A 27779-nucleotide genomic window follows, 5' to 3' on the forward strand; every position below is an offset into this window, starting at 1 on the left:
CACTCAATAAAGGAGTGGTTCTGCAGGTGGGGACCACAGACCACATCTCAGTACCAATGCTTTCTGGCTGATGTTTTGGTCACTTTTGAATGTTCGTTTTGCTTTCACACTCGTGCTAGCATGAGATGGACTCTACAACCCACAGAAGTTTCTCAGGTAGTGCAGCTCATCCAGGATGGCACATCAATGCGAGCAGTGGCAAGAAGGTTTGCTGTGTCTGTCAGTGTAGTGTCCTGAGACTGGAGACGCTACCAGGAGACAGGCCAGTACACCAGGAGACGTTGAGGGGGCCGTAGGAGGGCAACAACCCAGCTGCAGGACCGCTACCTTCGCCTTTGTGCAAGGAGGAGCACTGCCAGAGCCCTGCAAAATGACCTCCAGCAGGCCACAAATGTGCATGTGTCTGCACAAACGGTTAGAAACCAACTCCGTGAGGGTGGTATGAGGGCCCGATGTCCACAGATGTGGGTTGTGCTCACAGCCCAACACCGTGCAGGATGCTTGGCATTTGCCACAGAACACCAGGATTGACAAAGTCGCCACTGGCGCCCTGTGCTCTTCACAGATGAAAGCAGGTTCACACTGACCACATGTGACAGACGTGACAGAGTCTAGAGACGTCGTGGAGAGCGATCTGCTGCCTGCAACATCCTTCAGCATGACCGGTTTGGCAGTGGGTCAGTAATGGTGTGGGGTGGTATTTCTTTGGAGGGCCGCACAGCCCTCCATGTGCTCACCAGAGGTAGCCTGACTGCCATTAGGTACCGAGATGAGATCCTCAGACCCCTTGTGAGACCATATGCTGGTGCGGTTGGCCCTGGGTTCCTCCTAATGCAGGACAATGCCAGACCTCATGTGGCTGGAGTGTGTCAGCAGTTCATGCAAGATGAAGCCATTGAAGCTGAATCCGATTGAGCACATTTGGGACATCATGTCTCTCTCCATCCACCAACGTCACGTTGCACCACAAACTGTCCAGGAGTTGGCGGATGCTTTAGTCCAGGTCTGGGAGGAGATCCCACAGGAGACCATCCGCAACCTCATCAGGAGCATGTCCAGGCATTGTAGGGAGGTCATACAGGCACGTGGAGGCCACACACAATACTGAGCCTCATTTTGACTTGTTTTAAGGACATTACATCAAAGTTGGATCAGCCTGTAGTGTGTTTTTTCACTTTAATTTTGGGGGTGACTCCAAATCCAGGCCTCCATTGGTTAATAAATTTGATTTCCATTGATGATTTTTGTGTGATTTTGTTGTCAGCACATTCAACTTTGTACAGAACAAAGTATTCAATGAGAATATTTCATTCATTCAGATCTAGGATGTGTTATTTGAGTGTTCCCTTTATTTTTTTGAGCAGTGTATATATAGAGAGAGAGAGATAGATAGATATAGATAAATATGTGATTGAGATATATAATCAGTGCTTTGCGTGTGTAGCTTACTGTACATGTATTTTAGTACAAAATAAAATATTTTTCTTAAAAAAATGGCGTGGGATCTCCCTACATTTTAAGAACCAGCAGAAGGAAAGCTGACAGCTGTGGGCTGATGTTTATAGTTTGGGAAGGGGTTAATATCAATGTCACTTCGCAGGGCTATTAATATCAGCTCACAGCTGTGTACTTGGCTTTTACTGATTATTAAAATGGGGGACCCCCCCTTGAATTAGTAAACTGTAAAGGCTAGGCAGACCGCTGTGGGCTGATATTATTAGCATAGGAAGGGGCCATGAATATTGGCCCACCTCCCAGACTACAAACACCAGCCCCCAACCGCCCCAGAAAAGGCGCATCCATAAGATGCGCCAATTCTGGCGCTTAGCCTCCTCTCTTCCCACTTGCTCTGGTACGGTGGCAAGTGGGGTAATAGGGTTGGAGTTGATGTCAGCTTTGTATTGGCAGGGGACATCAGGCCCAGAGGTTTAGTAATGGAGAGGTGTCTATAAGACGCCCCCCATTACTAACCCCATAGTCAAATAAAAAAAAAATAAACAAACACCCAGAATAAAGTACTTTATTTGAAATAATGACACAGACTCTTTTATTGAATCTAAATTTACCAAAAACCCTTATACTCACTTTTAAGCCCAATCCATTGAAGCCCATGTCCCCTATAAAATAAATAAATAATAATAATGCAACATAATCCTCACCTGTCCCTGACATGAAGATGATAATGTCCATAGACGACTCTAGCTTTGCTACATCTACTTGGCATGCTGAACACTGGCATGATGCGAGCGTTCAGCCTGTCAGACTGTACATTAAAAGGTGGAAAGGGGAAAAAAAATATCAAAACTCCAGAATTGCATTTTTTTTTATTCACTCCCCTCTTAAAAACACACACAATAATTTTTCCTGCTTTTCCTTTTTATGCTTTTAGGCTAGTTATAAAAAAATGGAAGTTCGGGCACAGGATGGACTGAAAATCTCTCATCAGCATGTCTCAACATTAATGAATCAGATACAGCAGAGCAAGTATGTGATTTAACAAGGGAGAACTTCTTTTTTTAGTTCCAGTGAAAAAAATGGAGTTGGTGAAAGATCGGATTCAGCGTGTGTGAGATTTTATGGGTACACATACACACTGACGCACAACAAAGAGGTTGTCCACTTTCTCTTGTTGGCGCAGATTTCCCACCAGACTTAGGCTAAGTGCCCACGATGCAGAAATGCTGCATATTTTTTACGCTTCTCCCTGGCAGGAAAAACGCATTCGGATTTTAAATGCGTTTTTCCTGCCAGGTAGAAGCGTTTGTGAAGCGTTCTTCACTTGCATTTCTGCATGCGGGTTATCAAGCGCTTTTCCAAGCGATTTTAGCATCACTTGGAAAAGTGCTTGACAACTTGTTCACACTATATAAATCCATGCAACCGACATGGATTTATAGTAGTGTGACCAAGTTAGTTAAAAAAAAGAATAAGAATGGTAAAAAATAAAGTTTATACTCACCTTCCGATGTCTTCCTGGTGTTTTGTCTGCTCCGTCCGGTCTCTTGCACTGCTTGCGGGGGTGTGAAGGACCTGCGGTGATGTCATTGAGCCATGTGATGGGTCACATGACTCAGTGACGTCATGGCAGGTCCTTCACATCAACGCGAACATTGCAAGACACCGGACGGAGCAGACAAAACACCAGGAAGACATCGGAAGGTGAGTATAAACTTTATTTTTTATTTTAAATTCTTTTTTTACAGTTTCTATGGTACCCGGGTCTGGATGAGAGTCTTCTCTCCTCCAGACTTGGGTACCATCTGCACATTGAACCGTGTGATATCCGCATCTGCAAATGCAGTGATGCGGATGTCACGCGGTCCAATGCAAGTCAATGGCGGCGATTACGCTGCATGTCCGCAAAATTAATGGACATGCTGCGGATTTTTGAGCGCAGCATAAACGTTGCGGAAAAATCCGCAACATGGGCATTGAAAGTGCGGCTTGTCATTGGGGACCATGGGGGGCGGATTACCAAGCGTTTCCCAAGCATTTATGCTGCGGAAATTCCGCAGCATCAACGCTTGTAAAACTCTACGTGGGCACCCAGCCTTACTAATGGATAAATTTAAAATTGGAAGGGTTTATAGACTTTGATGTAGATAGGAATTTGCGTCTCCCTGTGTCAGAGGACTGGTATGAGGAATGTTGCAACACTGATGAAGACATTTTGAGCACTTACATTTATTCAACACTGTTTAATTTTTTAAGTGTACTAAGCAATGTAATAAGAAGCGAATAAACTCCTTTGGTTGCATGCTAGTGTGTATTTTTACCCATCTAATCTGTTGTGATAAGTTTAATTGATTCAACGGTGTACCTACTTTTGGGCCACCCTGTATATGCTGGCCTCCATTTTTTGCCAGAGAATTCTGATTTGTTTGTCTCGGTAATAGTGCTCACAAATTTATTGGCACCCTTGAATATATATTATAAAAATTCCAATATCTTCAGAAATGATCGGCTGTGTACCAACTCTGTATCATTTGATTATTCTATTAACGTGTCCAAGTGCATTCAACAAAAAAAGCTGACCTTTCCCCCATACATTGTCATATATGACATGAACAGGATTAAAGGTACGCTTCACTTTGCTGCCAAAATTATGACGGACCATAAACATTTTTTGTAGCCATCTGTGAGCATCTTGCACCTGCCTGTCGGTAGTTTATTTCAGTCTTCCATTGCAATTTTCTCAAGATTCCTCTCCCTATCTGCACCCTCATAATGCAATTGCATTGGGTCGTTCTGGTAAGCAAATGGGCAAAAGTGGCATCCAGGTCTGCAATAATCAAAGTACAATTAGATCTGGCCACAGGTGTGGTCTAATAGGTTACCCATCAGTATAAGTCCAGGGTCAGATCAGCGTATGGAAAATAATCCTCCTTTCATCTAGAGAACGGACGATTTTCATCCATATTGCCTCCCGTATCTTTGTTTTTTACGTCCGTGTGACATCGGTTTTTAAAAAGTGAGAGATTAAATACAGTTTTCTAGGTTAATAATGGCCTTGTATCCGGAAAAATCAGATGCAATGCAAATGTTCTGAATGGGATTGGACTTGACATAACTTTTTCATTCGGACATTCCTGAGTATGCCAACAAAAAACTTCTTCAACCCCTTCCTGGCCGAGTGATTTTTCCGTTTTCGCACTCAGGTTTTTTCCTCCCTTTCTTCCAAGAGGCATAACTTTTGTATTTTTCCTTTGACATAGCCGTGTGAGGGTTTGTTTTTTGCGGGACAGGTTGTACTCTTTAATGACCTCATCCATTTTATCATGTGATGTCCTGGAAAGCAAAAAAAAGAATCCGTAGTGCGGTGAAATGGCAAAAAAAAAGGGTCAAATCTGCAATTGTTTTTCTTTTATTTACAGCGTTCATTATACAGTAAAAATGACCTTTTTAGTTTGATTCACCAGATCCGTGTGATGTGGGCGATGTCAAACATGCATAGTTTTTTTTTTTTTTTTTAATTTGAAAAAAAATTAAAATTTTGCTTCTCACCATTTACCGAGCAAAATACAATTCTGGCATTTTGTTTTCTAGTTAGTTTTATAGATTGTTAGTTAATTTTATTTTTTGATTAGTTGGAATTTTATGGACATGGAGATACCACATACAGTGGGGAAAAAAAGTACCGAATTTTTCGGACTATAAGATGCACTTTTTTTCCTCCAAAATTTTGGAGGAAAATGGGGGGTACGTCTCATAGTCCGAATGCTGGGGGGGTGTATATATATGTGGGGTGTGGGGAGAGTGGTAGCGGTGGAGGAGTGGGGTGCAGGAGGCAGCAGTCGCCCACTGCAGCCTACACTGTCCCCGCTGCTAAAGGAAATGAATATTCAGTGCTCCCCACGCCCGTGGGGCGTGGGGAGCACTGAATATTCATGCTCCTTAATAGCAGCACACAGTGTAGCTGCAGCACGGCTCCTGCTGCTGCCAGAATCGCCTGTGCCCGCTGTTAAAGGGCATGAATATTCAACCTTTCTCCACGCCCAAAGGCTGCTTTGTTGACAGGGCGTGAGCTGCTGAATCGCCAACAGGAGCGGTCAATGACAGCTCTGTACCGGCACAGGGTAGAACAATCAGGTAGTTAGCAACTACCTGCCGGTTAGTTTTTAAGCCCATTGTAAACAAAAAAGTCCTGGAGAAACCCTTTAAGCCAGCTGAATTTCTTTTTCTCAATTGTGGTTTGAGCCTTCCCTATTTGCTCTTGCAGGCAATGTGTTATTACTTGGTGCATATTTTGAAAATTTGCTGGATGAATGAATTGATGACCATTCTTGACGTGATCAGATTTATTAGCTCTCCACTCTAGTTCATAAATTCGTAGAGAAGGGGGTAGAGTTTTACTTGTATAAATATCTCTCACACTGTATATTTTGCTTAGTGTTGGCAGGCTTAATTTTTTTTTTTTTATTAAATGTTTAGTTTACGAAAATTGGACCATTTTCAGACATTGGTAGCACATCATGTTTCTAGTCTTCAGGCCCAAACTCAGGCTTTCATAAATCTGGAAAAGAAGTCCATGGTAAGCACTACCTTTACCCACATCTATTTAGTCTGTAAAGTAGAGCATGAGCTTGGTCCAGCGGTCACATCAGTATTCCGTGGCTACAAGTTGGGAGCCCGGCAAACCTGCTCCTACCTGCTGGAATCCCCAACGTCTCTTCTCAATAGTAGGCTTGATGTGATATCGTGTGGATCATGCCACAATATTGATGTTCCCCAGCTCTATAAAAAGGCAGAGACGCCAAGGATTCCAATAGGTAGGAGGCAGCCACGGAATACTGATTTTGGTCATTGAACCAAGCTCCTGCTAATGTATTCGCTAATCTGACTATTAAGATATTAGAGAGCTCTATCGATGTTAATAAATGCATGGACATCTTTTTTAGAGTTGCTCTTAAATGAGAATGTACACAAAAGGAGCTTTAATAGGGTTCTCCAACATTTTTGATGGCTATGGCTACTGTGACCATTCTGATTGCAGTCATCGTAGTCACGTCTCTGGATGGCTGCATGCTGCTGAAGAAACCGGGTTCGAGATGCATCTCAACTGTCAGGTATGTGTGCTCATGATGGCAGCTACTCTCTCTCAGCTGAGGAGCAGCGCTGTGAACTTGAGACAGAATAAATCTATTGTCTGACGGAGCATGTATACTCGTTCTGTAGAGCACTAAAACTGGAAAAACCCTTACCACTATGCTAAGTCTTTGGAAAGATTTATTCTATCTCGTGTCCACAGCGCTGCTCTTAAGCTGATAGGTATGACAGCAGCTCCTCTGACAGTTGAGATACAATTCAAGCTCTGTTTCTTCAGCGTGCAATTGTCCTGATACATAATTCATACTGCAGCTGTCCTAGTTACAGTATGTCACAGGCACCATATTTATCACAATCATGGAAAAGTTCTTTAAAGAGTAACCATTATTTTAATTTTTACTTTATAAATTAATAGTACACTCGAAAAACTTTTGTAATATATCTTTTCATAGAAATCTGCTTTTTTTTCTCCTCCTGGGTTGATCTTTCATTCTCAATTCAAGGGTAAATGCTGTAGAATCGGCATTAAGTGAAGACAGATTTTACCATTACTGAAATAGGAGAGGACTGTTGCTACTCATAAGGTTCTATGAAGAGTGGAGGGGAAGGAGGAACTAGAGGCAGACACGCATTCTGCTGCAAGTTCCCTTGAATCGATAGTTACTTATTACTGTCATTTCAGGAGAACGTGCAGCAAAAGGTCTGTGTCTGCCTCCATAGAATCTCATCAGGAGCAATTATGATCTCCTAGATCAGTAATGTGAAAACCTGTGTTCTCCTGAATGCAGATTTTACTCATGTAATGAGAGTGAAACATCCGTTCAGGAGGAAAAAAAATACAGGTTTTCTGAGATATATTACAAAGTTGTATATTTTCATGTGCACTATTGGTTTATGAAATATTAAAATGACACCCTTATTCTGTAAGCCTTTCAAGAAATGTGGGCATAATTCTTACCATGAAGCGCTATAATTTCATTTGTGTAAGGCATGTTTGTTTTTTTCTATTAAACAGGATTTCTGGGAAGCACAGACTGTGAAAATTAATGAATTCTGCACCAATCAACGTCTAAGGTGTGAACTATTGTGTTGTCTCCATTTTTTTTACACTGCTAAACTCCTTCCCGACATGGACAGTTTCCTTGTTTTTCGTTTTCGTTTTTTCTTCCCCTTTTCCATGAGCTATAATTTTTATTTTTCTGTTTTACATGGATGTTTGAGGCTTGTTTTTGGCGTGACGAGTGGTACTTTTGAATGACACCATTCATTCTACTACATAGAATTTTTTTCCCGTCTTACAGTACACGAAGTGCGGTGATATTGTGAAAAAAAAAACTATTTTGACATTGACATTGCTTTTTGGGAATTGTTTCTATGGCAAACATAGTGTGGTAAAAATAACCTGGCAATATGATTCTCCTCATTAGTATGATTTAAGGAGATGCCAAACTTGTCCAGTTTTTTTAATTATTTTATTGATGAAAAAAAATCTGAAATTTAAGGAAAAAAAAATGTATTTTATTGCGTCACCATTTTCAGAAACCCTTAACACTTTAATGTGGTTGTCCTGTACTATTAACAATGCCCCCATCAATTTAACTTGTGTAAAGAACACGTGACCCAGGCTGCTGCCGGCTCTGACATCCACTAATGTCACTTTCAAGTTCTGGCTGCAGCTGGGGGTAACCCAGTGACGCGCGCCCTCTGATTGATGGGCTGTGGGCGGTGTTTCACCGCGCGTCACATCCCAGCATCCATTGCGCGCTTTCTCAACGAAAGCAGAGGAGAGGGAAAGCGCGTGGTGGATCCTGGGCTGTGACAGGTGGTGAATCACCGCCCACAGCAAATCACTTACTGCATGGCTCATACTTTTATTATATTTATATTATCTTTTAGTGCATAATAAAAAAAAAGTGTAATCGTACTATTCAGAAATTTAGGTAAGCATCAGTTGTATGTTACAGTAAAAGTCTGTGAAAAATGTCAGGTTATATAATCTCTTATCTTCTGTGTCAGGCAGAGTAATCACCATATGAAATGTTTTTCCATTTAGTATTGAAGCCATAGAACATTCAGCTACTGAGTCTTTAAGCTTCCTTAAAAAGGTAATTTTTGTATTGCTTTATCTAGGTCTACTTGTATTGTAGCAATGCATTTTTCACTTCTACATATTACAAGCACTCTTTATATTAATATGATCTACAGACTTTGATCCGTAAAGGTAAAAAAAATTGTTTCATTCGTGCTTAAATTTTTCATGGTAGTAGGGAAACAAAGCCCTACGGCTTATAGCTTTTTCCAAACTACATGTGAGGCAATGGAAATGCACAGTATTTTAATAAGATGAATAAGTTTCATAAGAAATAAAACAAACTTTCCTTTTCTTGTCAGCCTAGCGTTCTTCCTATCGCTTCTTTAACTTGTCTTTTTCATAATGATCGCTCATGACCGTCAGAGTATGTCTTATATTACACATATTACAATCTTCTGAGGTTTTGGTTTTTCTATTTTGATGTTGGGGTCATTCTCGTTGTTAAATGATGAATGGAAATGTACCTTTTTTAAAAAAATACATTAAATGAAAAAGTAACCTTTAAAAGTGTGCAAAACTTCTTCATATAATGTATGAGATCTGCTATTTTCTTCAATGAATCACAAGATCATTTCTACATGTTTGTCAAATGTATTCCTTGGTACCTACTATGTATGTTTGCTTACAGGCAGAAGAAAGAACGATTGATATTGCCAAGGAAAGCCTCCAGAAATTGTAACCTTTCATTGTTCATGGTTTGCTCAAATTGACATTTTTGTTTTGTATGTCAATTTTTGATTTAGATTAATTTTAATTTGATGTTTTGTTGTCTAGAGAAGATCTGCTATTTTCTTCAATAATCACTAGCTCATTTCTACATATTTGCCAAATGTTTTTCTTGGTACCCACCATGTATGCTTGCTCAGAGAAGGAAGAGAGAATGATAGATGTCATGGAGAGCCTCCAGAAATTGTAACTTTTCATTGTTTGCCCAAATTGACAATTGTTTTGTATGTCAATTTTCTATTTAGCAAATATTAGTTTAATGTTTTGTCAAGTCAATAAACTATTAAAAAATGACTTTTTTTTTGTTCCGTATAATATGTTAACTTTGTCTGCCAGGAAAGTAAGCTCAGTTTCAGACTGCACTAATGAGACTTTTTTTTTTCTTTCTAAAATTCTGTTGCAACACATTGACTTACTCTTCAACATAGAATTTTATGAGCACCAACTGTCAAGTATCTCCGTAATGAGAAAACCTGTCTTCACTGCGTATAGATTTTACCCATGAATTGAGAGTGAAAGATCAGTCTAGGAGGAGAAGGAAACCGATTTCTCTGAGCTACATTATAAAGTTGCTTATTCTCATGTGTACTATTGATTTAAGGAATACACTACTCAAAAAAAATTAGGGATATTTGGCTTTCGGGCAAAATTTCAGGATGAACCTAAAATGCCCTCTAACCTTTTCAGGTGAAACGGTCTCTAAACTTTTGAAATACACATGTCCTACTGTTCAGTGTTTCAGTACTTTTTGCACAACTTGATGTTCTCTAACTAGGAGCTTAATTGCAAAATCTACAACAGGTGTTTTGATCCAATAATCGGCCACTAAATTTCAGGATTCAATTAGAACTGATATTAAACAGTGCTCATCATCATGTTCACATTTTGACAACTTGAAACCAAGACGACACCTATCAATTTATTTATTTATTTTACTCACTTATATAGCGCCATTAATTCCACATCGCTTTACAGACATTATCATCACTGTCCCCATTGGGGGTCACAATCTAAATTTCCTATCAGGATGTCTTTGGGATGTGGGAGGAAACCGGAGAACCCGAAGGAAAACCACGCAAACACTGAGAGAACATACAAACTCCTTTCAGATGTTGTCCTTGGTGGGATTTGAACCCAGGACCCCAGCACTGCAAGACTGCAGTGCTAACCACTGAGTCACCATGCTGCCTTTAACCCCTTTCCGACCTTGGAAGTACTCAGTACGTCCTGGTTGGTAAGTACTTACTGACCTTGGATGTACTGAGTATTTCCAGGCGATTTTGCGCACACACAGACTTTGCGCGTGTGATCGCTGCCAGGTGTCAGCTGATTGTGACAGCTGACACTCGGCACTAAGTGCCAGGAGCGAAGCCCGCAGCATTTAGCGAGCAGACAGAGGTACAAAAGCCCCTCTGCTCTTAGATTGGAGACCCCGTGACATCATCCTCCCAATCCTTGCCATGGTTACCCGATATCCTCATGACGACATCCGGGTCATCAGGCACTAGTAAGTTAGTTAGATCATGCGCAGTGCATGATCTAACTAGCTTGTTAGTGCAGAACTGACAGTTGCAAAGTATAGCAATGCTCCTGCATTGCTATGCTTTGTAACTGCAATCATACTGCTAAATGTGAAAGTCCCTTAGTGGGACTAAGTTTAAAAAAAAAAAAAAAATTGAAAAATATTTACGAATTATATTGTACTGATAAATTTGTAATTTTATGTTAAAAAAAATAAAATAAAAAAATTACACATTTGGTATCGCCGCGTCCGAAGCGACCTTCCCCATAAAAGTGTAACACTAGTTATCCCCTTTAATGAACACCGTAAAAAATAAAAAACAATGCTTTCATCATACAACCAAGCAAAAACTGGAATAAAACGCGATCAAAAACACAAATGTAAATAAAAATGGTACCTCTGAAAATGTCGTCTTGTCCCGCAAAAAACAAGCCACCATACAGCTCCATCAACCAAAAAATAAAAAAACTTATAGCTCTCAGAATAAAGCTATGCATAAATAGTTTTTTTCTATAAAATAGTTTTTATTATGTAAAAGCGCCAAAACATAAAGATATAAATGTGGTATCTTTGTAATCGTACCCGAAGAATAAAGCTGTCTTATTGATTTTACCACACGTGGAACGGCATAAAAAGAAATAAAAAAATTTCTGAGTTTTGTTCATTTTGCCTCCCAAAAATCGGAATAGAAAGCGATAGTCATGTGCCTGAAAATGGTACCAATAAAAACGTAAACTCATCCCGCAAAAATACAAGTCTTCACATGACTGTCGGCAGAATTATGGAAAAATGATAGCTTTCAAAATAAGGCAATACAAAATCTAGTTTTTGCAACAAAAAAAAGCGTCTTTTAGTGTGTGACAGCTGCCAAACATAAAAACCCAATATAAATCTGGTATGGGTGCACTGTGGACGCCGTGATCTGGCGGTGTCCAGTATTTTTAGGTGTGCATAAAAATGCCGTCAGCCACAGATTTGTGCACTTAACCGCTTCCCGACCGCCCACTGTACATAAACGTCCGCGCTGTCTGGGCTCTGTGCAGCGCGGACGTTTAAAAACAGTGGGTGGTCTCGTAGCGCTCAGGACCCCCAGGGTCCTGCAAGCGCTGCGAGAGCGGTGCAGAGCGATAGCTCTGACAGAGAACATCATCGGGACCTGATTGGATCAGGTCCCAGTGATGTTAACCCTTTGCTTTCAGCAGCAGAAGGGAAGGAAGGGAGACACAGATTCTCTACTTCGTGGGTAGGCGGAGCCCCATAGGATAGTCACCTCAGATTGGAAAAAGACGACCGGCACCTCCAGTATATAGGCTCCTCCTACTCCCATGTTCATCAGTCTTTTTATCTGAGGTCTCAGAGGATAGTCGCTACTTCGGCAGCTCCTCAGGAGAGTTATTTTATATCCAGCAAGTCCTGGACCCCCCGTGGTCTAGAGGTCTCTGGGGGTCTCGGCGCTGCTGAGACCCCTGACCCTCCCCTGGCAGCTCTGTGTACCCCTTGAGGAGGTTCCCACTTATGCCTGCCGGTCCCGGGGGATACAGGGCGCTCCCTGGCGGAGGCGCACACCACACATCTGAGAGGGTCCCTGCGTGCTCCGCCATAGGGGGGAGCAAAGGGCCATGGCGCCACACATCCCTGAGGATCCCTGTGGCGTTCAGCCGGGTAAGTGCTCTTTGGTCTAAAGAGTATCTTTGACGGCTACGGCAAGTGTACTGCCTGTGTGTTTCTTGTCTATTTCAGACGCTGCCTTGACTGGGGAGCAGAGACGGAGGCCAGTAATTTTTATATTTTATTTGCGCATGCTTTTTAGTTTTTGCTTCCTGCCTTCATTGAGGCAGGAAGCTCCCTGTATTGGCGCGCGTTTTCTTGCTTTTATTGACTTGCTTCCTGCCTTCATAGAGGTAGGAAGTTTTCTGCCCTCATTTTTGTTGTTTGAATAAGGCGGGGGGTGGGGCGTGGCCTAGCGGGGGCGTGGCTTAGCGTCTCCTGGCTTCCTGCCGTCATTACTTAGGCAGGAAGCGCTTGGTTGAGCGTGCGCTGGCGGTCCCTGCTTCTCCCTCCGGCGTCCAGCGGCGCCTCCTGCTCTCTGCTCCCCGTCCGTCCACACACTTAGGAGGAGCGGTCGCCGCAGTACCGGTGAGTCCCCTCTGCCTCTGGCAGGGGTTCTTTGTCAGTGCTGTCTCTCCAGGCTACCTATTAGGAGTCCTCAGGAGCACTGCCGCTTTCTCTCCTAAAGCTATTTACTTCACTGACCTTTTAGGCTGTGTAGTATTATAGTTGCTGTGATGTTAACCCCTTCTGAAAAAGTGGAACTTTAGGGGAAACACATGGTGTTTAAGGGAGTTTCCCCCTATTGATTTTTTGCTCGGCATTTCTGGGGTAGCTCTTTTCTAAGGGTGAGCTTTAACCCTTCAGAGCCTGTCGCATATATATAAAAAAAAAATAATAATAATAATAATGAAAAAAAGTGAGTTTTGAAAACAGGCTGTGCAGCTTTCACACTTTTTTTTTGCCATCCTTGTTGTACATCCTGGCATCTGGTGTGGGTGCCATGTCGGATCAGGGGCCTGGGAGTGCAGATCGGTCTCCTGATCCGTTTCAGGTTCAGTCGCACGCCTCTGATACACTCAGGCCTTCTACTACATCAAGTTCAACGCTCAGTGATGTTAAGGTGGAGGCGCTCACTCGCTCCATTGATAGTCTCTCTAGTCTCCTGGGACAGTGGGTATCAGCTAGATCACACCCAATGCCTCGAGGTAAAAAGCGCCGCAAGACTATGGTGGCGTTGTCTCCCTCGCAGAGCGCATCAGGAGCTTCGGATTCACCATCAGATTCGGTTGATGAAATTTCTGAGTCCGAAGAGGAGGATCAACAGGATCGCTCTGTTTCTCTTTCTGGTCGCGTAGATGGGCTTATTAAGGACATGCGGGAAGTATTAGAGCTGTCTGAAGAGCCGACAAGACCGTCTCGGTCGGGCCGTCTGTATCAGAAGACGCGCCGTGTTCGTTCTATATTACCTGCACATGAGGAACTTAACGAAGTGGTGGAGAAGGAGCGTCAGTGTCCGGATAAACGCTTCCGAGGAACGCGTTTTTTTGATGCCCTATATCCCTGTGCCAAGGAGATGGTTACTAATTGTGTTCCCTCTCCTGAGGTGGATATATCTCTGTCTCAGCTGACCAAGTCTTCCCTGCTTCCTGTTAAAGGGAGAGCCAATCTTCAGGATCCTTTGGACAGAAGATCTGAGTCAGCGGCGAAATCCATCTATGAAGCCGCGGGTCATGGTTTCCGAGCAGCCTTGGGGGCCATGTGGGCCGGTGAGGCTTCTCTGCGGTGGTTGGATCAGCTGCGTGCGGCGTGGCAGGATGGGACTTCGCGTTCAGAAGTGGATAAGCTTTTTCAGCGAATGGAAGAAGCTATGTGTTATGGCAGAGATGCAGTACTGGACACTGCTTCAATTCTGTCCAGGGCTCAGGCTTCGGCAGTCACGATTAGAAGAGCTCTGTGGCTTAAACAGTGGACCGGGGATGCAGTATCCAAACAGGGATTGCTTAGTCTGGCATATAAGGGCGGTCAGCTCTTTGGTTCAGATCTTTTGGAACTAATTGCTAAAGCTAAGGATGTTACTCTGCCTGGGAAAAAGGCAGTGGCATCCACAGCCAGCAGGACAGGGCCCGGCAGAGGTCTTCGGTCCTTTCGGGCCAGGGGACGATTCAGTCAGCCTTCTTGGAGATTGGGTCGTCCCTCATCCTCCGGCAGATCCGCCCAGAAATCTTGTACTTCTTGGAAGCAACGGTCCCGTCAGGACAGACGGGAGGTTGATAAAAAGTCCGCTAAGGCTGACGGACGCCAGGGATCCCCCCGAGGGCTCTCGGGTGGGAGGTCGTCTGCTACAATTTGGGTCGATCTGGGCATCCCACATAGCAGACGCCTGGGTGACACGGGTTATGTCGGCAGGCTATTTCATAGAGTTTCATTCGCTGCCTCCAGACAGGTTTCGTCTGACGGGCATTCCGTCCGTGCCAAGACTGGCTGCCGCACTGTTTCAGGAGGTCGACTCTCTCCTACAGCAGGGTGTGGTGGTTCAGGTTCCTCCGGAAGACCAGGGAAAGGGTTTTTAGTCCAACCTTTTTGTGGTCCCCAAAAAGGAGGACAAGTTTCGTCCGGTGCTGGATCTCAGGGATTTGAATATTTACGTCCGGACACGGAAGTTCCGCATGGAGTCTCTCCGATCGGTGATAGCGACCCTGTCGCAGTACGATTTCTTGGTGTCCATAGACATCCGCGACACCTATTTGCATATCCCTATCAGCAGGGCTCACCAGCGTTTCTTGCGTTTCTCTATAGGTCAAACCCATTACCAGTTTGTGGCCCTGCCTTTCGGGTTGGCCTCAGCTCCCAGGGTTTTTACAAAAATTCTGGCTCCTCTCATGGCGCTTCTTCGAAGACAGGGGGTTACGATCCTCCCCTACCTGGACGACCTGTTCATAGTGTCACCCACAGCGGAGGAGGCAATAGCGGCTCGCGATCTCTCCCTTCAGTACCTGATGGACTTCGGGTGGCTGATCAATTGGAAGAAATCGTCATTGGAGCCAGCACAGTCCATTCTTTTCCTGGGGATGCAGTTCGATACTGTTCGGTCAATTGTGTCCCTGCCTCCTGTCAAACAGACGAACCTTCGTCTTCTGGTCCAGGCTATGAGGTCGGCGCTGTCAATGTCCCTTCGGGAATGCATGCGCCTTCTGGGTCAAATGGTGGCAACTATGGAAGCAGTACCATTTGCACAATTTCATTCCCGGGATCTCCAGAGCCTTATTCTGACCCATTGGGATCGATCGCTAACTTCTCTGGATCGCTCGGTCATTATCTCCCGCAGGGTGCAAGAATCTCTTGGATGGTGGTTACGTCCGGAGACTCTATCCGTGGGGAAATCCTTCCTTCCTCCGAGATGGTCGGTGGTGACAACCGATGCCAGCCGGACAGGCTGGGGGGGAGTTTGGAACAACCTCTGGATTCAGGGAGTCTGGTCGCCAAAGGAGTCGTCTCTCCCGATCAACATTTTGGAGTTGAGAGCAATATTTCTCTGCCTCCAACATTGGGCGGTCTTATTGAGCGGTCTACCGGTCCGGATCCAGTCGGACAACGCTACGGCTGTCGCGTACATCAACCACCAAGGCGGGACGAGGAGTTCCAGTCTCATGTCGGAGGTCTCTCGGATCCTGGTCTGGGCCGAGTCCAAAGTTCCAGCAATCTCTGCAATTCACATTCCAGGGGTGTTGAATATCTCGGCGGACTTCCTCAGTCGCAAGCAAGTGGACCCTGGGAAATGGAGTCTCCACCCAGAAGTGTTTTTTCTGCTGTGTTCCTGTTGGGGGACTCCTCAGGTGGACTTGATGGCATCCAGGCTGAACGCTAGGGTTCCGACGTTCATGTCCAGGTACAGGGACCCGGAGGCGGTGGCGGTGGATGCTCTAGTGGCCCCGTGGGGTCAGTTCAAGCTGATCTATGCGTTTCCGACGATATCCTTACTACCTCTGGTGATCCGACGGATCAAACTCGAAAGGGTATCAATAATTCTGATAGCACCAGACTGGCCGCGGAGGACATGGTATTCGACGCTGGTGTCTCTTCAGGCGGCACCTCCTTTTCCGCTGCCCCTTCGCCCGGACTTGCTCACTCAGGGGCCCATTCGTCATCCGGACCTGAGGTCCCTTCGTTTGACGGCGTGGCTCTTGAGACCGAGATCTTGACCCGTCGCGGTTTTTCGCCGAGGTCATTGCTACCTTGCGGGCGGCCCGGAGTCCAGCTACGTCCAGGATTTATCACAGAACTTGGGAGTCTTTCTATTCATGGTGTTCTGGATCCTCAAGAAACCCGAGGGTTTTTTCCATCCCCAACTTCTTGGCCTTTCTGCAATCTAGTCTGGCCAGGGGTTTGGCAGTTAGTACGGTGCGGGGACAGGTATCTGCTCTTTCCGCACTTTTTAGGAAGGCTATTGCCTCTCGTAGGGATGTGCGCTCTTTTTTTTGCGGAGTCGCATGTCAGTTTCCGCCACGGAGGGCAGTTGTGGCTCCATGGCGGCTTAATCTAGTCCTGGAAGCCCTTCAGCATAGTCCTTTTGAGCCTATGGATTCTGCTAAACTTTCACTACTTTCTTGGAAGGTGGCCTTCTTGGTGGCAGTCACCTCTTTGAGAAGGGTATCGGAATTGGCAGCACTTTCTTGCTCGCCTCCTTTTCTGGAATTTTTTCCGGATCGCGTGGTGCTTCGTACTCGTGAAGATTTTTTGTCTAAGGTAGTGTCACAATTCCACATTAATCAGGACATTGTGTTGCCTTCTCTTTGTCCAGGACCTAAGAATCCAAGGGAGCGGGCCTTGCACTCGTTGGACTTAGTGCGGGCATTGAAGTTCTATCTTACGATCACCCAAGGTTTTCGGAAGTCGGACTCTTTTTATAATTCCGGCAGGTCGTCGGCGTGGTCAACGTGCTTCCAAAGACACGATAGCTTGGTGGATCCGTTCAGCTATCCAGGAAGCGTACCGGCTCAAGGGCGAGCCTTGTCCGGTTAAAGTTAAAGCTCATTCCACGAGAGCCATTGGCTCATCGTGGGCTTTTCGTCAGGGGGCCTCGGCAGCGCAGCTCTGCCGGGCGGCCACCTGGCGCTCCGTTCACACCTTTACTAAGTTTTATAAGGTGGACGTAAGTGCTTCAGCCGATGCGGCCCTGGGACGTAGGGTCCTGCAGGCGGCGGTAATTTAAGTTATCCCTTTACTTACTTTTCCGTTATTTTAGCGCGGTTTGCGCTCTTGCCTAAGTTTTGGGGTATGGAAGCTTCTGCCTCTATTTCCCACCCTTAAGTAGGTACTGCTTTAGGACGTCCCACGAAGTAGAGAATCTGTGTCTCCCTTCCTTCCCTTCTGCTGCTGAAAGCCGGATTTTGGTAAGAACTTACCTGTAAAATCCTTTTCAGCGAAGGAAGGAAGGGAGACACAGCACCCTCCCAGGGCAGAAGTGTTTTTTTGTGTTTCTAGATGCAGCGCGTCTCCTTGCTGATGTCGATCTTCTGGACTGGGTTTAGCGCTCTACGGCTCTCCTTCCAGTTTCGCCAGCTCTACACAGTTGTCAGGTCCAATAGGGTATGCCTAAGACTGTGTGTTTCTATTACATAACCTGTTTTCTCTCATTTCTGAAATTTCAGAAGGGGATATGTTGTTCTGCTGGTTGGTCTGCTCTTCCTTAGCTTGTGTACGGACTGATGAACATGGGAGTAGGAGGAGCCTATATACTGGAGGGGCCGGTCGTCTTTTTCCAATCTGAGGTGACTATCCTATGGGGCTCCGCCTACCCACGAAGTAGAGAATCTGTGTCTCCCTTCCTTCCTTCGCTGAAAAGGATTTTACAGGTAAGTTCTTACCAAAATCCGGCTGTCTTCTATATGCCGCGATCTATAGTGATCGCGGCATATAGAAGACAGCAGGAGGAGAGGGGGTGGTATACTTACCTCTCCGAAGACCCCTGATACCTTCAAGGACCTTGGGTTGCTATGGCAGCTGGAGGTCACATGACCGCCTCCAGCTCTGCCATATATGGTGTCCTGCCAGCGTCAGCCTGCAGCTGAAGCCTGGCAGGACACACTGACTGTGTGAAGATCTCATGTAATGTAATATATGTCTATTACATTACATGAGATCAGCGATCAGAAAAATTAAAATTATTGTCCCATACAGGGACTAAGTAAAAATATAAAAAAAAGTAAAAAAAAAATGTTTTGAAACTGTTAAAAAAAAAAAAAAAAAAAAAATACAAAATAAATTAAAATAAATAAATAAAATATTAAACCGATAAATCCGTATATTTATGCAAAAATAAAAAAAGTACACATATTTGGTATCGCCGCGTCCGAAACAACCTGAGCTATAAAACGGTCACACTAACTCCTTCTGTGCACACCGTAATAAAAATAAATAAAAAACGAAGCAAAAAACTATGCTTTTTCCTCATATCGCCAAACAAAAAGTGGAAAAAAATGCGATCAAAAAGCAAAATGGAAATAAAAATGGTACCGCTGAAAACGTCATCTTGTTCCGCAAAAAAAAGCTGCCATACAGCTCCATCAGCCGCAAAATAAGTTATAGCGCTCAGAATAAAGCAATGCAAAAAAAATATTTTTTTCTATAATTGTTTTATTGTGTAAAAGCGCCAAAACATAAAAAAAAAATACAGTAAGTGTAGTATCGCTGTAAACGTACTGACCCGAAGAATAACGCTGCCTGATCACTTTTACCACACGCAGAACGGCATAAAAAAAACCTCAAAAAACAATTCCTGAATTGTTTGTTTTTGTTAATTTTACCTCCCAAAAAACTCAATAGAAAGCGATCAAAAAATGTCACGTAGCCAAAAATGGTATCAATAAAAAGGTCAACTCGTCCCGCAAAAAACAAGATTTTGCAAAAAAGCGTCTTTTAGTGTGTGACAGCTGTCAGTCATAAAAACCCGATATAAATTTGGTATCTCTGTAATTGCACCGACCCGAAGAATAAAGTAATCACATCACTTATACTGCACGAGTAACGGCGTAAAAAATAAATAAAACCAATTCTTCACCTGCTACTGATTTGTTTATCATGTCTCCCAAAGATCGCAGTAAGGCTCTGCTCACATTTATCCTGCGCTCTGCGCTGAGCACTTACGCCAGAGTTTGCGTGTAAATCTCTGAAATACGTGATTCAGACGGAACCCATGACGGAAGATTCCCTGTAATGAGGCAGATATAGGTCACTGTGAATGCCGTCTGGCCAGTGATCCCACAGTGTCATTTGTTTTAGGCGTGCATAAAAGTGCGGTTGGCCACAGTTTTGTGCACTTCTGAAAAAAAGGACACCGCTAAACAGAGGCCAGACGGAGTCCAGAGTAACTCTGCTGCCTCATTACAGTGAATGGATCCCGCAGGGGTTTCATCTGAATTACATCACTTGGAAATTTAGATGGAAACCCCGATGTAAGTACTCAGCCTAGAGCGCCGGATAAATGTTACGTAAAATGTTCCCAATAAAAGCTTCAACTCAGTCCTCAAAAAAAGCTAGCCCCACTCAGGTCCGTCATCTGTTAAAAATATAAGGGACTTCCAAGTTACTGGTAGCAGAAAGGCTCTGGAAAAGCGAAATGGCCCTTGCCCCCCAAAAGAAATTCAGAAAAATTTGTGCTCCCAGATCCAAATGCCTATTCTACAATAATTTGTTCTCCAATTGTCAAATAGCGCTCCGTCCCCCCCAGATCTCGCCGTATGGCTGAGCGGTACGATACAGCCACATATGGGGTATTTCCACTTTTAGAAGAAATTGTGTGACACATTTCGGCACCATTTTTACCCATTGCCCTGTGTGAAAATGTAAAATCTGAGGGTAAAACATTTTTTTGTGGTAAAAATATAATTATGCTTTTTTCACTGCCCAATGGTATACATTTAAAAATTAAAAAATATTCACTACTTCCCTAGATGAATTCATTGAGAGGTGTAGTTTACAAAATGGGGTAATTTGTGGGGGTTTCTGCTGTTTCGGCATGTCAGCGACTCTTCAAATGTGACATGGTGTCTGCAACCTATCCCAGCCAACATAGCGCTCCTTTCTCTTCCGAACCCTGCCGTACACCAAAGCAGTGGTTTTCCCCCACATATGGGGTATCGGCGTACTCAGGAGAAATTGTACAACAAATTTCATTGTGCAATTTATCCTGTTACCCTTATGATAATGCAAAATTAGGGAATGAAAAACATTTTTTGTGGGAAAAATGTGAAAATTGTATTTTTATGGCTCTATTATAAACTTCTGTGAAGCACCTGGGGGTGCAAGGTGCTCACCACACATCTAGATAAGTTCCCTAAGGGGTCTAGTTTCCAAAATGGTGTCACTTGTGGGGGGTTTCCACTGTTTAGGCACATTAGGGGCCCCCCAAATGCAACATGGCGTCCGCTAATTATTCAAACAAATTTTACATTCAAAAAGTCAAATGGCGCTCCTTCCCTTCCGAACCCTGCCGTGCGCCCAAACAGTGGTTTGCCTCCACATATGGGGTATCAGCGCGCTCAAGAGAAATTGCACAAAAAATTTTGGGGTCCATTTTTTCCTGTTACCCCTGTGAAAATAAAAAAAATTGGGTCTAAAGTAACATTTTTGTGAAAAAAGTTAAATGTTAATTTTTTTCTTCCACATTCCAAAAATTCCTGTGAAGCACCTGAAGGGTTAATAAAGTTCTTGAATGTGGTTTTGAGCACTTTGAGGGGTGCAGTTTTTAGAATGGTGTCACTTTTGGGTATTTTCTGTCATAAAGACCCCTCAAAGTGACTTCAAATATGATGTGGTCCCTAAAAAAATGTTTTTGTAAATTTTGTTGGAAAAATGAGAAATCGCTGGTCAACTTTTAACCCTTATAGCTCCCTAACAAAAAAAAATTTGGGTTCCAAAATTGTGCTGATGTAAAGTAGACATGTGGGAAATGTTATTAACTATTTTGTGTGACATATCTCTCTGATTTAAGGGCATGAAAATTCAAAGTTTGAAAATTGCAAAATTTTCGCCAAATTTCCGATTTTTTCACAAATAAACGCAAGTGATATCGAAGAAATTTTACCACTATCCTGAAGTACAATATGTCACGAAAAAACAATCTCAGAATCAGGGGAATCCGTTGAAGCGTTCCAGAGTAATTACTTCATAAAGTGACAGTGGTCAGAATTAAAAAAAAATTGGCCCGGTCACGAAGGCAAAAACAGGCTCTGGTGCGAAGTGGTTAAAAGAAGAACATCGCTGAACAGAGGCCAGACAGAGTGCAGAGTAACTTTGCTGCCTCATTTATAGTGAATGGATCCGTCGGGGGTTTCATCTGAATCACGTCATTCGGAGATTTAGATGAAACCCCTGACGGATGTAAGTGCTCAGCGTAGAGCGCCGGATAAATGTGATCCAAAATTGTATGTAAAATGTTCCCAATAAAAGCTTCAACTCAATCCACAAAAAAAAGCCCCCACTCAGGTTTTTCACTAGTTAACGGAAATATAAGGAGCTTCCACATTACTGGTAGTACAAAGGCTCTGGAAAAGCGCTATGGCTCCTCGTCCCCCCATCCAGCGAATTCTGCGCTCCCAAATCCAAATGCCTCCCAGTGTGCCTAAACCACATTTAGAGTCCACATATTTGGCATTTCTGTAGCAATAAGAGCCATCTAATTTACAGGTGCGTGTTTCCGGAAGCATGAGCTGGTCACTACAACCTACTGGTCAATACAACTGCAGTTTGCAACTTTCACTCACTCAGCAACATCCAATGCTGCTTGTTTCTGGAAAACACCCCTGGAGTCAAAATCGTCACTACATCTGGAGATAAATTTCCAAAATTAGTATGAATTCCAAAATGGGGTCACTGTATATGGAGTTTGCATACTATTCTAGGAAAATCTGCGCTCCAGGAGGCAAATAGTGCTCTGTCCCTCCAGAGTCTCACCTTGTGGCTAAGCCGTACTGTACAGCCACATATGGGTATATTGCCACGTTCAGCAGAAATTGTGGGACATATTTTGATGCCATTTTTACCCACTTCCCGTGTGAAAATGTAAAATCGGGGGCTAAAACAAAATTTTATATCATTGGGCATTTTTTACCACCAAAATTTTGTGACATATCTGTGGTGTCCATATGGTCACTGCACCCCTAGATGAATTCACTGAGAGGTGTAGTTTGTAACTTGGAGAGACTTTGGGGGGTTCTGCTGTTCTGGCACCTCAGGGGCTTTCCCAGTGGGTCATGGCACCCGCAAAATCTGCCGTATAATATGGCGCTCCTTCCTTTCTGATCTTTGCACTGTACCTGAAAAATATTTCCCGATTTACATATTGTGTATTGGCGTACTCAGGAAAAAATGGACCTCAGTTTGCTGTAAAAATTTCTCCTATTAGCCCATAGAAAAATTAAAACCTTGGGGCTAAACCAACATTTTAGTGGTAAAAATGTGATGTATTCTTCACCGCTCAATAGTATAAAATTCTAAGGCACATGTGGTGTCAATGCGATCACTGTACCCGTAGATGAATTCATGGGGGGTGTAGTTTATAAAATGAGGTCACATATGCTGGTTTCTGCTGTTCTGGCACCTCAGGGGCTCTGCCAATGTAACATGACATTCTCAAACCATTCCAGCAAAATCTGAACTTCAAAATGGTGCTTCTTCCCTTCTGAGCTTTGCCCTGTGACTCAAAAGTAGTTTTTGACTACATATGTTATAGCGGTGTACTCAGGAGAAATTGTACTGTGCAATTTCTCCGGTCACCCTTATGAAAATGCAACATTTGGGACTAAAAAACACATTTTTGTGGGAAAAATGTTTTTTTTTTTTTTTAAATTTTCACGGCTCAATGTCCTAAACATCTGAGAAGCTCATGGGGGTTCAAGGTGCAAACCACACATCTAGATAAGTTCCCTGAGGGGTCTAGTTTCCAAAATGGTGTTACTTGTGGGGGATTTCCACTGTTTAGGCACATTAGGGGCTCTCCAAACGCGACATGATGTCCGCTAATTGTTCAAATTTTGCATTCAAAAAGTCAAATGGTGCTCCTTCCCTTCCAAGCCCTACCGTGTGCCCAAACAATAGTTTTCCCCCACATATAGGATATGTGCACGCTCAGGAGAAATTGCACAACCCGTTTTGGGGTCCATTTTTTCCTGTTACTTTTGTGAAAATGAAAAAAATTGGTTCTAAAGTAAAAAAAAAATAAATAAATAAATTGTGAAAAAGCTAAATGTTTTTTTTCCCACACTCTAAAAATTCCTGTGAAGCACCTGAAGAGTTAATAAAACTTTTGAATATGGTTTTAGCACCCTGAGGGGTGCAGTTTTTAGAATGGTGCCACTTTTGGGTATTTTCTCTCATATAGATCCCTCAAAGTCACTTCAGTCCCTGAAAAAATGGTTTTGTAAATTTTGTTGAAAAAATGAGATCGCTTGTCAATTTTTAACCCTCATAACTTCCTAACGAAAAAAACAATTTGCAAAAATTGTGCTGATGTAAAGTAGATATGTGGGAAATGTTTATTACCTATCTTGTGTGACATAACTGATTTAAGGGCAAAAAATGTAAAAGTTTGAAAATTGCTAAATTTTCGAAATTTTTGCCAAATTTCTGTTTTTTTCACAAACGCAAGTCATATCAAAGAAATTGTTACCACTATCATGAAGTACAATATGTCACAAAAAAAAAATTCAATCAGTGGGATCCATTGAAGCGTTCCAGAATTATTACTTCATAAAGTGACAGTGGTCAGAATTGTAAAAATTGGCTTGGTCATGAAGATGAAAATAGGCTTGGGGGATGAAGGGGTTAATCAATAGTACCTTGCCATTGCAGGGCTTCAAACAGGATGTTCTCACAGGAAGTGGCCTTTTATGCTTAGAGTGTCAGTGTCAACAGGTTGCAACAGAGATGCAGAGAGACTGGAAGAGTCACAGAAAGGCAGAGAAGAGGACAGCCTTTGGCCACATCCCACACTGATGACCGGTTCATTGTGAACAGTGCCTTTCGGAACCGGATGATGAATGCCACACAACTCCAGGCACATTAAGGGAGGTGAGAGGCACCCAAATATCACGTCGGACCATTCAAAACCGTTTACATCAGCATGGTCTACGTGCTGGATGACCTGCAAGGGGTACCTGACCACGCCACCAGGCACAGGCATCACTCTTATATAAACCTATAAAAAGTGTCACTCAAGGTGACCACAACCCAAATCAATAAGTATACCAACAAAGAAGCTATTATTCCCGAATCTCTAGTATGAACAGCAATGTGACTCAAAGAGCAGGGAATCAAATAAACTGTGGAGTCAGCTTATGTAAAAGTGATACGTTTTATTTTTAATAGAACATAATAACAAAATCAGAAAAAGACAGTGTCAAAAACAGGTCTGGAAAAAGAGAAAAAAGACTGTTAAAAATGGTAAGATGTGGGGTAATGAGGTCTCTAATGTACCCAAAGGATCAAAGAGACAAAATGAGTTCCTGCCACCGGAGACAGAGCATAAAGGTCTAAGTGTGGGGCATAGATCAAAGTACGTTATGATCATACGGCTAGTAACTCATGCCAGAAAATGAACATGATACAAATAACATGTATGAAAGCATGATGCAAAGCCGAATGTGTATGGCCAAATAAAGCCCCTCTATGTTAGAAATGCAGAACCAGCCAATGTGATAGATTACCGGTATTACCTTGAGTCATGGTGCACGTGGGTTTCCTTCTCCACCGGAGCACCATGACTCAAGGTAATACCGGCAATCTATCACATTGGCTGGTTCTGCATTTCTAACATAGTGGGGCTTTATTTGGCCATACACATTCGGCTTTGCATCATGCTTTCATACATGTTATTTGTATCATGTTCATTTTCTGGCATGAGTTACTAGCCGTATGATCATAACGTACTTTGATCTATGCCCCACACTTAGACCTTTATGCTCTGTCTCCGGTGGCAGGAACTCATTTTGTCTCTTTGATCCTTTGGGTACATTAGAGACCTCATTACCCCACATCTTACCATTTTTAACAGTCTTTTTTCTCTTTTTCCAGACCTGTTTTTGACACTGTCTTTTTCTGATTTTGTTATTACGTTTTATTTTTAATAGAACATATCACTTTTGCATAAACTGACTCCACAGTTTATTTGATTCCCTGCTCTTTGAGTCACATTGCTGTTCATACTAGAGATTCGGGAATAATAGCTTCTTTGTTGGTATACAGGCATCACTCTTGTATGGGCCATGGAGCATCTATGCTGGACGAGGCACCAGTGGGCCTCAGTGCTGTTTACTGATGAAAGTCGATTGACGCTGAACAGAAATGATGGCCGGAAACTATGTTGGAGACGTCAAGGAGAGCACTATGCATCAGCCACTGTTGTCAGACGAGCCTTTGGTGGTGTTATAGTGTGGGCAGTTGTGTCTAGTCAATATAGAACTGCCCTACTCTTTGTAAATGGTACAGTGACAAGCCCCTACTACTTGAATAACATCATTAATAAAGTCATTGTGCCTCTTCATAAACAGTACAGGCCTCATTTCATCATCATGGATGACAATGCTCAAGCTCATTGAGGTAGCATCGTTGGGTATCATCTGCTGGAGACTGGGGTACCTCAGATGGGGTGGCGTGCACTTTCTCCATACCTGAACACAATAGAAAACCTATGGAATCAGCTAAGTCACCGTGTTGAGACTTGTAACTCTATATCCCAGAGCCTCAATGACCTGAGGGCTGCCCTTCAAGCAAAGTGAAAAGCCACGCCTCAGCAGACAATAACTCCACTTATGAACAGCATGAGATGACGTTGTCAAGCTGGAAGTGATGCTTAAGGCCACATGACAACTTATTGAGACACTGACATTTTTTGTTGGGGCATACCCGCCACTGTTGGCTTTTGTTTCAGTACATTTTTGAGATTATGAAATCACCATTGCATGCTTCTACTTAAATGCCCTACTTTCATGATAAAATATCAGTGTAGTGTTAGGTTTTCCATAAATTTCACCCGAAAGCCAAATATCCCTTATTTTTTGTGAGTAGTGTAAAAATTAATTCAATACAGTAATGTATGTACATGGACTTGGGTTTTGAAGCAGATTTTTGTGCTTCAAACCCTGATGTGTTGGCAGGAAAAACACTTCGTAAAATACACACATTTTTGCCGCGTTAAGCGTTGAGTTTTTAAAATTCTGCCAAAACTCTGAAAGAATTGACATGCTTTAGAAATTAAACTGCTTCCAATCTGCAAGGAAAATATAAGCAACATGCATATAAGATTTTAGAAATCTCATTCCCTTTCCTGGGACAGTAAAATACTGCATTTTTCTCAGGGAAAAACGTGACCTGTGACCATAGCCTTACTCTTTATTCATGGTTAATTGCATAGGCAGCAGATTAGCACTATATTCACTAGAAGCACTAGCCAATTGTTGAGTGATTGTCCCCAATGGGAACTTTTATATTTTATATCATTATTTTTATTTCTTAATTGTATCCTGACAATTAGTACATGCGTATAAGACTTTGAATAAGTCTAGTGTGCAGAGTACGACATTTTCATTTGAACCTCTTTATACATAATTTTAACAGCACACGGCTGGGAAACACAAAAAAATATTTTGATCTGTAGAATTTCACTTGAGGAAGATATGCCTTTTGTTGTCTCTGAAACTGATTCCGCTATAATTTTGAATTATCTTGGAAATTTAACCCTGCACTAACCACTGCAGATTGTTTTCCTTTGGATTCAAAAAGCTCATGTGTGGTGCTATATCCCTTGTAACCACAGCCGTGCACACAGGAAGTGGATAACAGCAATTGCAGAGCCCCTATGGAAACCTTGCCCTAGTACCACACGGGCACCCTAGATTCTGTAAGTAAGTGACCCTGGGTACTCATGAACATGACCCCAAAAAACACATATAAAGCAAAGTGACAATGTACAGTTGAAACCAGAATTTTACATACACTATATAAAAAGACACACATGCATGTTTATCTCAATAGCTTGACATGAAATCAGAACAAACCTTTACCATTTAAGGTCAATTAGGATTATCATAATTTTTAATATTTGCCAAATGCCAGAATAATGAGAGAGAATGTTTTAAGGTATTTTTTATTACTTACTGCAAAGTCAAAAGTTTACATACACTAAGATTACTATGCCTTTAAACAATTCTGGACTGCCCATATGATGTCATGTGTTTGGAAGCTTCTGATGGTTTTTTTTGTCAACATCTGAGTAAGAGACACACTTGTGGATGTATTATATTGCACACCTGAAACACACTACTTCTTTGTGTAGCATTATGGGAAAAT

General features: G+C 42.9%; 1 protein-coding gene across 1 annotated transcript in view; it reads left to right on the forward strand.

The window, feature by feature from the left end:
• The window catches only part of SYCP2L (synaptonemal complex protein 2 like), a 250185-nt gene extending 240618 nt beyond the window's left edge, over positions 1-9567 (forward strand). The window contains exons 31-35 of the mRNA XM_073676941.1: positions 2390-2484; positions 5932-6031; positions 7562-7620; positions 8600-8651; positions 9267-9567. Of these exons, the coding sequence (XP_073533042.1) occupies positions 2390-2484; positions 5932-6031; positions 7562-7620; positions 8600-8651; positions 9267-9317 (357 nt within the window). The 3' untranslated portion in view covers positions 9318-9567. The remainder of the gene's footprint in view (positions 1-2389; positions 2485-5931; positions 6032-7561; positions 7621-8599; positions 8652-9266) is intronic.
• Positions 9568-27779: the final 18212 nt, after the last annotated feature.

This window comes from Phyllobates terribilis, unplaced genomic scaffold, assembly GCF_046119375.1.
Source record: "Phyllobates terribilis strain yellow unplaced genomic scaffold, ASM4611937v1 Scaffold_4__5_contigs__length_816908805, whole genome shotgun sequence".
NCBI lineage: Eukaryota > Metazoa > Chordata > Amphibia > Anura > Dendrobatidae > Phyllobates > Phyllobates terribilis.